This window comes from Chanodichthys erythropterus, chromosome 1, assembly GCF_024489055.1.
Source record: "Chanodichthys erythropterus isolate Z2021 chromosome 1, ASM2448905v1, whole genome shotgun sequence".
Taxonomy (NCBI): Eukaryota; Metazoa; Chordata; class Actinopteri; order Cypriniformes; family Xenocyprididae; genus Chanodichthys; species Chanodichthys erythropterus.
In genome coordinates this window covers 29,950,765-29,964,733 of record NC_090221.1, presented here as the reverse complement: position 1 = coordinate 29,964,733, position 13,969 = coordinate 29,950,765, and the positions used below count along the sequence as shown (strand labels likewise).

Genomic DNA, 13,969 nt, shown 5'->3' with positions numbered 1-13,969 from the left:
CCAAAATAACAATGAACAATCACAGTGACGCCGATTGTGTTAAGCATTTACCTTATCTGAGAGAAATGTCATTGCTCTATGCCATTGCCGCTCTATGCCATTGCTGCTTCTACAAACCGCGGATCAATGCTACAAACCAATACAAACTAAACCCTGCGTCTCAATCCGCTCCCTAGTTTCCTAGGTCGTGAATCAGTATATCATGCAAGTGAATGTGGCTGATTCCCTAATCAGTGCCCTGACTACTGAACTAGGGAGCTGATTGAGACGCGGTAAACCTGTCTAGATTTTTCGCATCGCTCTGCAAAGTACGTCACCCGGATCGTTGATCTGATTGGTTGAAGGATTATCCAATTGCCTGACTAATGCTCGTTGATCACGCCTCTTGTGCAGTAGGAAATACATAGCAAACTCCCCAGACCAATGATCAATTTTAAATTGAGCTTTGTCTGGTAATAGCCAGACTAACTCAAACCAGCAACAAATAAAGAAGCAAACGATCATTTAAATCAGACTGTACTTTGCTTTATCATGATGCAACATCAAACCACATTTACAGTAACTAGGGCTGGGCAATTTATCGCATGTGATTGTCACGCGCATTTCGTCAGTAAAGCCGGTTCCCTGATTACCACTAAATAGGCATCACCTGCTTTCAAATGGAGCGGCATTTAATAGACAGAGCCATAGATCACTGACAAGCTACGCCATATCGCGTTCATATTGCAGATGAATCGTCTTCGATAATGAACGCGATATTGCGTAGCTATTAAATGCCGCTCCATTTGAAAGCAGGTGATGGCGATTTAGCGGTAATCAGGGAACCGGTTTTACTGACGAAACGCGCATGACAATCGATATATCGCCCAGCCCTAACAGTAACAAACCGATGTGTCAGAGGTGAATATATGCAGGTTATGGACATTTTAGGTTTCTTCTCATCATGTAAGCATGTTATCACTGAGACAAAACCAGTGAAACAACCTAAAATAAAAATATTGGATACACTTTATTTTAAGGTGATATAGTTACATTGTACTTACTCAAATAAGTACAGAGTATATATTAATATATATTAATATATTAATTAACTACATGTACTTATAATAGATTTAAGGTCCCCATATACTTCAAGCGAAATCAAAGAACAAACTGATTGTGATGTCATTTCAGGCCAAAACGAAACTTGTTTGGAGATTTGGGAGTTTGCCAAAGCGAACTTTCCGGAAAAGTTCACTCTGACTGGAAAACACCTTCGTACCACCAATAGTCTGTGGCAATTATATGGGTAGTTGTGCGCTGAGGCTCCGCCTTCTTTGACGTGGAAATCTTCTTTGAATTATTTCTTCTGTTCAGTCCGTCGAGGTCGGACCTCCACGATAGAAAACATGAACACATTGCATAGCCGCTTTATAGTGGAAAATGAAGTTTTACTTCTGATGAAATGAGACACTGGCACTGGTTTTCATGTTTAATACTGTAAAGCTGCTTGCTTTTAAGCAATCTATTATATAAAGTGCTATATAAATAAATGTGACGTGACTTTACTAGAGTTCCAAATTGCCAAGCTCGTGCAAACATCTCCACTTTTCTATGATCAGATTCTTATGCTTTATTATAAAAAATGCTTGCTATTTTCTCTTTTTCTTGTGTTTATTTTGTTATTGAGAGGAAAGCGTACAGCACATATTTCTAAACGTCACTCTCAGCAGGATGTTTGCTAACAGTATATAGTGTGGCACATATTTCATACTTTTTTCCCTTAAGGGAAGAATGAAAAAGAACTTTGCTGTGAATATATCGAAGCCCTTATGGTTTGGTTTAGGGTTTGGTTTGGGGTTTGGTTTAGGGTTAGTTACTTGTAATTATGCATAATTCACTGTTAGTACTATAAGCAAATGTAGTAAGTAAACCATAAGTCACCATAAAATAAAGTGTTACTATATACTGAATATAATGTTGAAAATAATGCTGTATGAACTAAATATGTTCTGAAAAATCTACAGAAAGGTTTGGAAATTTGAGTCTGGAAAAGTATGGAAATTTGAAATGGAACCCTGAAAATTGTGCATATTAAAACCCTTTTTTTATACAATATTTGCTCAAACTTTACGCAAAATATCTGAAAACATAAATATCCTGATGATCCCAAAATTAGTTCAGTCGATACGGTTTTGAATTTGGTCTTCGACTTCCTCTTCCTAATAATTTTCTGTTGCTTTCTACTTCTACTGTTTAATGCAAATGGTAAAAATGTGAAGCATATAACAGAGTTTTACCGAGACTATGGAACATAATTGTATTTTGGTGTGACTATCACATGACCTGTTGCTTATTTATTTCATTTAAAAGATAAACACATTTGAAGGTCTGATATGAAGAGTATCACATCACAACACACAGGCATTAACTCAACAGACGCCTTGCACAATCCCTGAAGTTTTAAGTAGGAAATATTTGGCATTTTCCTCTGTTGTTATGTTGTTGAAAGAATGTAGCAGAAACCCGCTTGAATCTGATTAATATCACAGGAAGTGGATGGTGGGAAGAGTACAGGAAGTGGTACGAGAGAGAGTGGGAGTGATGACAGAATGCCAGATGTGTTGGGTTACGTGAGTGTATGGATGAATAATGTGATGGGTAAAGATAAATACTTATAAAACCCATGTGTAAATCCATAAATCCTCTTCACCAGCTAATTAATTACTCTTCAACAATGATTCTATAGAAATATACAGGGCTACCGCAAAACGTTTTTGCCTGTGAGATGCCTGTGTGCTTGTTTCTCTGGCACATAAGGTCTATAGAAACAATTAAAATGAAAGGCTTTGAAAATTACTTTACATAGGTAATTGTAATAGTTGCTTGCCATCAACAGAGAAGTGAACCAGTCAAGCAATCATATATTATATATAACCCTTGTCAAACTGATGCATGTCAAACTAGACTGCAAATTGCCTCCACATCCTGTTTGGCCGTTCCTCCAGCCTGGAACTGCAGCCATCTTTCATAGATACCGTTTGAGAGTTTCCTCCTTGAGAGCTGGAGGTGTTCCAGAGGAGAGTCTGATCCAGGATTAGGCTGTAGTCACTCATCAGGACAAACACTGAGGCCTCAGCTGGTCTGGAATCTGTTTTGGGCTGCTAGTATCAGCAAGTCTGGTAGTGCAGATACGGTGGATCCACTGGAGTGACTCGGCTCCAGTGTTGTAATCTAAATGAGTCAGCATTAAATGAGTCTTATCACCAACGCCTCCTGTGCATCCTTGGGTGTTACAAACCCTCTGTCATGGGTGTAGTAGATACATACTTTTGAAGGACAATGTAGACAAACAAATAAAGACGAACCTAAACAGTCTCCATTTTCGCTAAAGATTAATTATTTGAATTATGTACTTTTTTATATAAAGGTTGAGAACATGTTTAGTGCATTGATATATTTAGTGCATTGATGTTTTACACCATCTCATAATGGTGTGAAAACATAATATAATGACCAATATGCTAAAAAATTACCTGTTTTTTGTTTTTTTTTATTGCAGCTGAAATAAAAGTACCAGAAGTTCACATAAGTTTAGATATGAGGGCTTAGATATGAATTTTGTCTTGGACGAAGGGCTTAGAACCAAAAGTGCTGCCATAGGAGAACTTATATTATGTTACATTATAAGTATTATACATTACAAAACCATAAAGCCCACTCAGAAACCCTAAGAGAGAGAGAAATGAACCTCTTTGCTGAACCCAAGGTGCTTCAAAGAACAATTGAAGAATGTGATAGTTTACCCACATGTTTTTTTGCATTCCAATTTAATAAAAGAATAAACGAAAATGAAGGAAACATGGAAAATTAAGGTGGACTCATGTTGTAAGCACCATAAAAGTTTCACATTTTAATTGACATTTCATGTCATCAGCTTTTTATTGTATTTTGGTTTGTTTCCCACACAAAGATTTGTTTTCAGCTCAACAGTTAATTTTTGTCAAATGGAAGAGTGCAGCCCAGGAATTCTGTAAAATTTCTGGGTTAAGGTGCAGAAACATTAGCAAAATTTAGGCAAATTTTATGGGCAAAAAAGGGTCCATTGTCTATAGCGTAGCACAGCTCACACAGAAGTCACTTTCAAACCAAGCACATTTCTGTTGGTCAGCACAAAAAATTTGCAAGACCAACCTGAACTTGAGGGAAATCTGCACAGGGAACCTTTTCGGCTTCACACGAAACTCTAATTTCAATTGAAATGACTGGATTTCATCTGCAAAATTTTGGAGAGTAATGATAAATGTGACTGCACCTTAACACAAAAGAAAGAATGACATATTGGTTTGGAACATCATGAAATTGAATAAATAATGACAGAATTTTAATTTTTGGTTAACTGTTATATGAACCTTATGTGTGTAATTTATTAAACTTTGATTTATGGTTCCATTCTACCTCACAAACCTCACATTCAACTGTACCTCAGTAGTAGTATCCAATAATCATTTATCTGACAAACCTTTTTTTTTTTTTCCCAACAGTGATTGTGATATCATGGCCTCAGGATCTCCAGACGTCACAGCCACTACTGAACCATCAGAAGCAGCAGAAGAGTGTTCAGGTAATGTTCAATTCCCGATTAGTGTTTTATCATCCATATGAACAATGGAAATGTAATACATTTTTCCCCACGTAGAGATCATACATGAAGAATTAGGACACTCTAATAAATTAAGTGATACAAGATACTAGTTCTCACTTGCAGGAAGTCATGTAGCACACAGACAAAGACAACATTTGTCTCTCCCATACGAGCATGCTTTCCACTGTCCGACATTTGACCCTTCTCTCCAGTTTAGTGTGGGAAGGAGGAAGTCCAGTCTGCTAGAGTCAGATCCTGCAGACGGCAGGCCTGTGTGGTGATGAGGATTAGCCATTTCCTTGCAAAATAAGGTGCTTGCAGAGCGACCATAATCTCCTCTGTCGGATTGTGGTTCTCTCTAAGTCCATTAAGTTCAAGAGTTAGTCAGTGCCTATAGTGTGTGTGGGAGGTGTTAATCTTGTACAGATCAATCACAGGATACTGATAATTGATCCATGACCAGGGTCATATTAATTACACTCATGGCCATTAACTTACACGTGAAGGAAGGGATCCAAATATAGTCATATGAATACAGATATTTCATAAGAGTGTCATCTGTAAGTAAGAATTTGTACTTTCGAAGACTTCTGAATCTTCTTCTTTTGAAACCGTCTTTAAAAAAAATCATTCATATCCATTTAATAATTTGTTCAGTAACCCTTCCTGTAGGCTACATTATTACAGTATAAAATACTGTATTTTTATAATTGTTGATCCAAAAATAGAGGCTAGATTTTTATTGCTGACTTAAATCTTTTGAATCAGTTCGCCAAACAAAAGCTCATTCAGATTTATTCTTCAATTCATTTAATAACCCTTCATGTAGGCTAAATAGACTCAAATCTTCTGGATCAGTTCACCAAAAAGCTCTTCCAGATACATTCCAATTCAAATCTTCTAAATCAGTTTACCAAAAAAGCTTATTCAGATTAATTTTGATTAATTAGGATATGTAGGCTACATTAATAGAGGATAGATTCAAATCTTCTGAATCAGTTCACTAAAATAAAAAACAGATTCATTCTTTGATTTATTCAATGACCCTTCCTGTAGGCTACATTAATAGAGGCTAGATTTTTGCTATAGACTCAAATATTCTGAATCACTTTACCAAAAAAGCTCATTCAGATTCATTCAGATTCAAATCCTCTGAATCAGTTTACCTCAGATTCATTCTTTGATTCATTTAATAACACTGTAGGCTATGTTATTTCACCTTGCAGTTATTATATTGTACTTTACGAATGTTTTTAATTGCTCATTCAAAATTACATGCAAATTGTTGGAACATTGATTCTTGAAAATTCACCAAAAAAGCTCATTCAGATTTGTTTGTTTCATTCAGTAACAATTCCTATAGATTGCATTATTGTTCTTCTAACTGTGGTCATCAGTTTTCATCTCAGTCATAAATATATTCAGTAGGTTAATCTACTCTAACCAATAATATCCTCCTTTAAATCCTACATTCTAAGGCTGTTTGCTTAACTTTGAAGGTAGAAAAAAAACAATCACGTCTCTCTGCTACAAGGGAGTGACTTGAATGGAAAATATGAGTCATTGTAGTGAACAGGAGTGCAGATCCTTGGAAAAAGCCTGGTCTAGTATTTTAAAAGTCCTGATTGGGATATTATTAAATGTACAGTTATTTATTTTGACAAAGATAAAGTTGATTTATAATAACCTTTGCTGTGATATAGTAGCATAAACAATTGAATTGTACATCCCTGAAATAAAGCCACAACGCAAACAATGCACTTTTTTATCTTATGCACTCAGCGTTTAATGTGGCCACATTTAAACATACTAAGGCTCTGTTCTTAGAAGGCAATATTTAGCATCTCTTACTGTGTAATCAAATAACCGAGCATTGAGTGGTTTATAAAAGACAGTGAGATCTCTTTCTTTTTGCGTTGTTTACTGCATTTAGACAGGCCACAGCTGGAGACTGTAGGCTTTGCCAGTAGAGCTGCCTCATGTGACTCTCCCCGAGACAAGAGAGAGAGAGACAGGATGTCAGGCAGCAAGGGAACACCAAAACACAAAGCCTGAAGTCATAATCTAAAGTCCTCAAAGACTGTATGGGGAACAGTAAATTCAGTCATCAAAACCATGTTTTTATCTATAAAGTCTTGTTGAGTTGAGTTGAGTTGAGTTGAGTTGAGTTGAGTTGAGTTGAGTTGAGTTGAGTTGAGTTGAGTTGAGTTGAGTTGAGTTGAGTTGAGTTGAGTTGAGTTGAGTTGAGTTGAGTTGAGTGAATGCTGTTCCAAAACCTAGGGAGACAGATTTAAGGGATCACCGGCAAAAGTGATGACTCTTCCAAAAGGTAGGTAGAAACATATCTAAAATACCTTATTTTAGCCAAATCTCATGTGTCCTTCATAGAGAAGGCAATTGAAGAAAGAGAAAAGAAATGTGGCGGAAATAAACAGACTATTTACTCACTATTTCTGTACGCTATGTGTTTATGAAACTATCATGTTGTTAGCCAAGTTCTATTTGAATCAGCTGTGATTGGAGTCGATGGCTGTTAGGACAAATAGATTTGGCATCTTTAAAGGAATCAAATGGGGGTTGTCTAGAGTTATTTTTATAAATCACACCACAACAATAGGCAAGCCAGCATTGAAGATTGTTTGTTCTCAGGAGAAAGAATGAGTCAGTAATAAAGGTTGCCATCCCAGTATTGTTCACACAGCTATACTTCTTTAAAAAGCACTTGAATGAGACTGACCTTTCAGTGTTTGTTTTGGCCTTTCTGGATCTTAACCTTTGGGATGAATAAAATTAGCTTGTAATCTAATTGTTAAAATCACTTTAATCACTCTGCATCTAAGCTGTGCACTCTAGGTGATGTCATAGTCACATGTCTTGATGCATAGAAATTAGAAAGTGGCTGCTTCCGAAAGCTTATGCTGCTTGCCTCGCTGCCTAATGGCAATGACTTTTGCAGCCAGCATTTGTGCATGAAGGAACCTCATGCAACCTCGCGATTTTGGACAGGCTTCTAAGGCCTTGCTTGCACCTGGTATTAAATGATTAGTTCACTTTTAAATAAAATTTTCCTGATAATTTACTCACCCCCATGTCATCTAAGATGTTCATGTCTTTCTTTCTTCAATAAAAAAGAAATTAAGGTTTTTGATGAAAACATTCCAGGATTATACTCCTTATAGTGGACTTCAATGGCCTCCAGATGGTTGAAGGTCAAAATTACAGTTTGAGTGCAGCTTCAAAGGTCTTTAAACGATACCAGACGAGGAATAAGGGTCTTATCTAGTAAAACGATCGGTCATTTTCAAAAAAGAAATACAACTGTATATGCTTTATAAACACAAATGATCAAAAAACGGCAAGGCGCCCTGTTTGTGTCGTAAGGCTGCACAGTGTTTGAGCCATTTTTTTTACAAAAAAAATTTGTTAGTGTGAATAATAAGCAACATCTGAAATGTTGACTGTTTCAAAAACTGTGGATGTGTCTGAAGCATGAAGTATCTGTGTAGATATCTATGATGAAAACAAGAATGTTTTTTGTATTCCACTGATCTGTATCATTGAATGATTCAGAAATCACCTGATTTAACACTATGGGCCAGATTACAGCTTACAACTAACAGCTTGCACCAGTGTAAACCCTCTTTTGGCATTAAAGGTGCCCTAGAATTAAAAATTGAATTTATCTTGGCATAGTTGAATAACAAGAGTTCAGTACATGGAAATGACATACAGTGAGTCTCAAACTCCATTGTTTCCTCCTTCTTATATAAATCTCATTTGTTTAAAAGACCTCCAAAGAACAGGTGAATCTCAACATAACACCGACTGTTATGTAACAGTCGGGATCATTAATATGTACGCCCCCAATATTTGCATATGCCAGCCCATGTTCAAGCATTAGACAAGGGCAGCCAGTATTAACGTCTGGATGTGCAGAGCTGAATCATCAGAATAGGTAAGCAAGCACGGACAACAGCGAAAAATGGCAGATGGAGCGATAATAACTGACATGATCCATGATATTTTTAGTGATATTTGTAAATTGTTAAATGTTTCGTTAGCATATTGCTTATGTACTGTTAAATGTGGTTAAAGTTACCATCGTTTCACTTGCAGTCTGTATAATTCATAAACACATCTTCATTCTTTCTAAATCTCTCCAACAGTGTGTAATGTTAGCTTTAGCCACGGAACACCATCAAACTCATTCAGAATCAAATGTAAACATCCAAATAAATACCATACTTACACGATTAGACATGCTGCATGACGAACACTTTGTAAAGATCCATTTTGAGGGTTATATTAGCTGTGTAAACTTTGTTTATGCACTGTTTAAGGCAAGCGCGAGCTCCAGGGGCGGGGAGCGTGAGCATTTTAAGGGGCCGCAGCCTAAATCGGCTCATATTTAATGATGCCCCAAAATAGGCAGTTAAAAAAATTCATTAAAAAAATCTATGGGGTATTTTGAGCTGAAACTTCACAGACACATTCAGGGGACACCTTATATTACAGACTTATATTACATCTTTTAAAAAAACGTTCTACAGCACCTTTAAAAAACTACTGTCAGGATTTACTAAAGATGTGCAGTGAAAAATTAGTGGACAGGGTTATTTTTTGGGTGACCTTGTAGGAGTTTCCCTTTCAGATGCCAAATTTATGGGAGGAGAGTATTTAAATGAATCATGCAAGGTGATTTATTAAGGTTTGTGCTCGTAAATTTACTGGAATTTGTGCTATTATTTACCACTCAAAAAAATCATGTCTTAAACCAGATGCTAATTTGCCCTGCTCTTGGTAGATTGCATTGGGCATTATGAAAATGACCTGACTGTGCCTGTGTTCTTTAATTTGTCAGTAGATCACGCACCAAACTTTCCACTCCCTTCTGCGCTTTTCTGGAATTGTGCTCTCAGGCTAATTTGCCTTGTTTAGTAAATCTGGCCCTAAATGTTTTACTACAGGTAGCTCAGTTGTGTGCTTGACAGTATTGTTGTGAAAAATTATCCTACATTAAACCTCACTGGACCTATTTACAAATGAGTTTTTAAAACAAAAGTAACAGTGGATCAGTTTTACAGCCATTTAAATAATACAGTTAGGTCTTTATTGGCAACTGAAGATAAATTAGTGTTATATGTGTTATATAAGCACCCAAGAGGGAATATTCAGGGGTCTACAATGACAATTTGTTAAGTATGTATCATATAAACACATTTTAATGGACGTATTGAACCATGTAGGGCAGCAGAACCACAGCCAACTAATCAGAAACAGTCTGCTGTCAGACGTACTTTACCACGGTCAGTAGGACTCCTCACTTTACTTGCTTGACCCTTTTACAAGTGGTATTTGTGTCATAAATTACAGTGTGATTGTTGAAACATCCTGTATATATAATTCCCAAGACTTGAGGGCCAGTAAACATGATTGTCTGCCAGTTGAACTTATTTTGTTTAGCTAAGTGAACATTGACTAATTGACAGCATATGTTCAAGCCTCTCAAAATTCAAGATTCTCCTATGAGATTCCTTTAGTGGTACTCATTTAAATATGTTTCTGTTTTGTTTTCAACCCAGGGAAAAAGAAGTCCAAATTCCAGACGTTCAAGAATTTTTTTGTTAAGAAAAAGAGGAAGGAAAGTCCTGCTCCGTCGGGTGAGAGTGGCTTGAAGGCCAGTCAGTCGAGTGATGATGTCAACACCTCAGAGCCAACTATCAGCCACGCTAACAGTGACAATGACCGGGGGTGAGGGAATGAAGTTATTTCTATACTACATTTCTACTATTTGTGTTACTATCTGTTTTCATCACACGCTATACAGTATTAAATATTACCAATGATATATGACATATAAACATTACTGTCTTTCATTCACAGATCCAAGATCAGCTTGGGAAACAAAGCCATGTCACATGATAGTGTCTTCGTTTCTGATTCGCCCTCATCAGAGACTAATGAGGGTCTGGGGGCGTCCCAGGACAACATTCATGGGAAAGTGAAATCTTTACAGGTATTCAGAGGCTGTTGTGATTTATTCATGTATTAATTGTAAGCCTGTCATGATTATTGATTTAAAAGGGGTCATGACATGGATTTTTTAAACTTTTTCAATATGTTCTTTGAGGTTCGCTTATTATGTTAACAAAGTTTTTTGAAAAAAAAAAAAATAAAATAAAATATATATATATATATATATATATATATATATATATATATATGTGTGTGTGTGTGTGTGTGTGTGTGTGTGTGTGTGTGAGGAAAACATCAGTTTTTAAGGGGCGGCTCCTTTAAGGCTTGTCAGTTTAGCGGTTACTGTTATGAATGATAACGCCATTGCATAGTAAACAGTATCAACGCCCACTTGCTAGTGCATGTGAGTAAGTGTTTTGAAAACATTATCCATATAAACTGTCATTTGCAGACAAAGCACTATGAAATCACGACGCAACATGATGCTCACTTCCAGTATAATCATGTGTCTGCATTATATTATATTATATTATATTATATTATATTATATTATATTATATTATATTATATTATATTATATTATATTATATTATATTATATTATATTATATTATATTATATTATATTATATTATATTATATTATATTAATTTTCAGAGCATTTAAGTAAATCATATGGGCCTATTTTATTATAACTTTAAAATTATATTATGATTCCGAGTAAAAAAGTAGAGTATTAGTGATATGAATAAAAGAGAATTATTTCATTCTTCACAATTATTTGTATGACAATTAACCGTAAGCACAAAATTCATAATTGAATACAGGCCCAATGTATTGTTTTATGCCCAGTAAAATGTATAATATTCTGTACCAGGGATATATTCTGAATGCAGTTTTAGTATTATACTATAAAGCTAGATTTGTTGTTGTTGTTGTTGTTTTTCTTTTTTATCATTAGCAACTTATACACATTAAACACAGTAAATTACTGTAAATTTACCATTCTGTATTTTTACCGGTAAGATACCGTTCTCACATTAGTACCAATATACCAGTAAACTCTGCAATGTCACGCATCAGAAATAATTTTAAAGGGTTAGTTCACCCAAAAATGAAAATTCTGTCATTAATTACTCACCCTCATTAACATTAACATTAAGGTTGAACCACTGTAGTCGCAACAACTGTTTTAAATACATCTTTAGTACTTTTCTGGGCATCTGAAAGTGTTAATTATCTTGCGTCTATGGACGCCTCAATGAGCCATCGGATTTTATCAAAACTATGTTAATTTGTGTTCCGAAGATGAACGAAGGTCTTACGGGTGTGGAACGACATGAGGGTGAGTACTTATTGACAGAATTTTCATTTTTGGGTGAACTAACCCTTTAAAACACTGAGCTATTTTCTTCAACTATCTGGATAAGAAGTCCTAGTTTCTCTGTCCAATTTTACATCATTGTTTTAACTTCTGAGTAACAGGCGTAAGGGGATGATCATTTTTTTAACACAAGATGCATAATTCTGTAGTACGGTGCAGGACATGGTAATGGAAAAAAATATGATATGGAGGAAAACTTTTATGTCAATGCTTTTATGTTCTCTTGCAAATGATTTGTGTTCCACTGCATGAAATTGAAGCTGCAATAGTCTTTTCTTTCCTACGTATAACCAAGTGAAACGGCTTCTCGAACTAGAATAAATGTAGAGCGGGACTTGATTTTGTTAATGGGGGATTGATTGGATGGTTGTGGTTTGCTATTGGTGGATCTCATGTGAGAGATAGGTTGTCCCGCCCTCACGCCAGTAAACATCATCAGAGAAGAGATGTCGCTGCAAAAGGGAGGGGTAGTAAATAATTTATGTAAAAATTATTTATAATAAATACTGCAATATTCCATAAAAAAAAAAAAAGATTTGTCAATTTAGATTTCATGCTGACTTTCAGGCTTTATTTTGAAACTTGTTTGTGGAAAGTGGCATATGTGTGCTCAGAGGGAGTGTATAAATATCTTCTTTCCTGTCCTCTTTCTTTAATGAGTATTAGTGATGGCAATTCACTGGACTTTGGTATAAAATTAGCAAGTCTAAGCCTCAAGACACAGAGCCTGAGATTTTCACTGTTGACATTTTGCCACCAGCACAATTTAGGCAGGCGGGATCATTGTCAATGTCACTGATATACAGAATAAAAACAAGACCAAACAAATGTAAGCACAAAATGCCTTAATAATGTGTATGTGATGTTCAATTGGTCTATAAAGTTTATTTACATGATCAAAAATAGGCTTGTCTTGTCTGTGTCTTGGCATTGATTAAATGCTACTTAGCTTAGCCTTCTTAATGTGGTTAGCGTGTTACCCTTAGACATTCCGGATAGGCACTTTGTCATTGAGCCAGACATGAGATCAGCTCAGCAGTGAAAGTTACTGGTCAATTAAGAGAGGAATCAACATTTCACCTACTGTTTGAAAGAAGCAGATTGTTTGAGAATAGCTGAGACTAGGCAGAATGAATTTCTCAGAGGTGTTTGAATGCAATGACTAGCTTTTAGTCTTGATTTAGATTTTTTTTTTTAATTGAAGCATACTATGAGACAAAAAAAATGTCAGCATACACTACTGTTTGAGATCAGTAAGGTGTTTTTAAGTGCTTTTGAAAGAAGTCTCTTATGCTCTCCAAGGCTGAATTTTTTTATTCGTTCAAAAATAAACACAGCAATATTGTGAAATATTATTAGAAATTAAAATAACTGTTTTCTATGTTAATAAACCAGTTCTGAATGAGTTTGAGGCTATGCTCCATGGCTAACAGCTAATGCTACACTGTTGGAGAGATTTATAAAGAATGAAGTTGTGTTTATGAATTATACAGACTGCAAGTGTTTAAAAATGAAACTAGCGACGGCTCTTATCTCCATGAATACAGTAATAAACGATGGTAACTTTAACCACATTTAACAGTACATTAGCAACATGCTAACGAAACATTTAGAAAGACAATTTACAAATATCACTAAAAATATCATGATATCATGGATCATGTCAGTTATTATCGATCCATCTGCCATTTTTCGCTATTGTTCTTGCTTGCTTACCTAGTCTGTTGATTCAGCTGTGCACATCCAGACGTTAATACTGCCTGCCCTTGTCTAATGCCTTGATCATGGGCTGGCATATGCAAATATTGGGGCGTACACCCCGACTGTTACGTGACAGTCGGTGTTATGTTGAGATTCACCTGTTCTTTGGAGGTCTTTTAAACAAATGAGATTTATATAAGAAGGAGGAAACAATGGTGTTTGAGACTCACTGTATGTCATTTCCATGTACTGAACTCTTGTTATTTAACTATGCCAAGATAAATAA

At 35.7% G+C, this 13,969-nt stretch overlaps 1 protein-coding gene across 8 annotated transcripts in view; it reads left to right on the top strand.

The window, feature by feature from the left end:
• zgc:66433 (uncharacterized protein LOC321250 homolog) overlaps positions 1-13,969 on the top strand; it is a 48,834-nt gene that overhangs the window by 14,406 nt on the left and 20,459 nt on the right. For 7 of the 8 annotated variants that reach the window (XM_067381233.1, XM_067381155.1, XM_067380843.1 and 4 more), the window contains 3 exons: positions 4,524-4,603; positions 10,207-10,375; positions 10,508-10,640. In XM_067381233.1, the coding sequence (XP_067237334.1) occupies positions 4,537-4,603; positions 10,207-10,375; positions 10,508-10,640 (369 nt within the window). In that variant the 5' untranslated portion in view covers positions 4,524-4,536. Of the gene's footprint in view, positions 1-4,523; positions 4,604-5,836; positions 6,954-10,206; positions 10,376-10,507; positions 10,641-13,969 lie in introns of those variants that run through there. The other variant, XM_067381316.1, reaches the window with a different exon arrangement.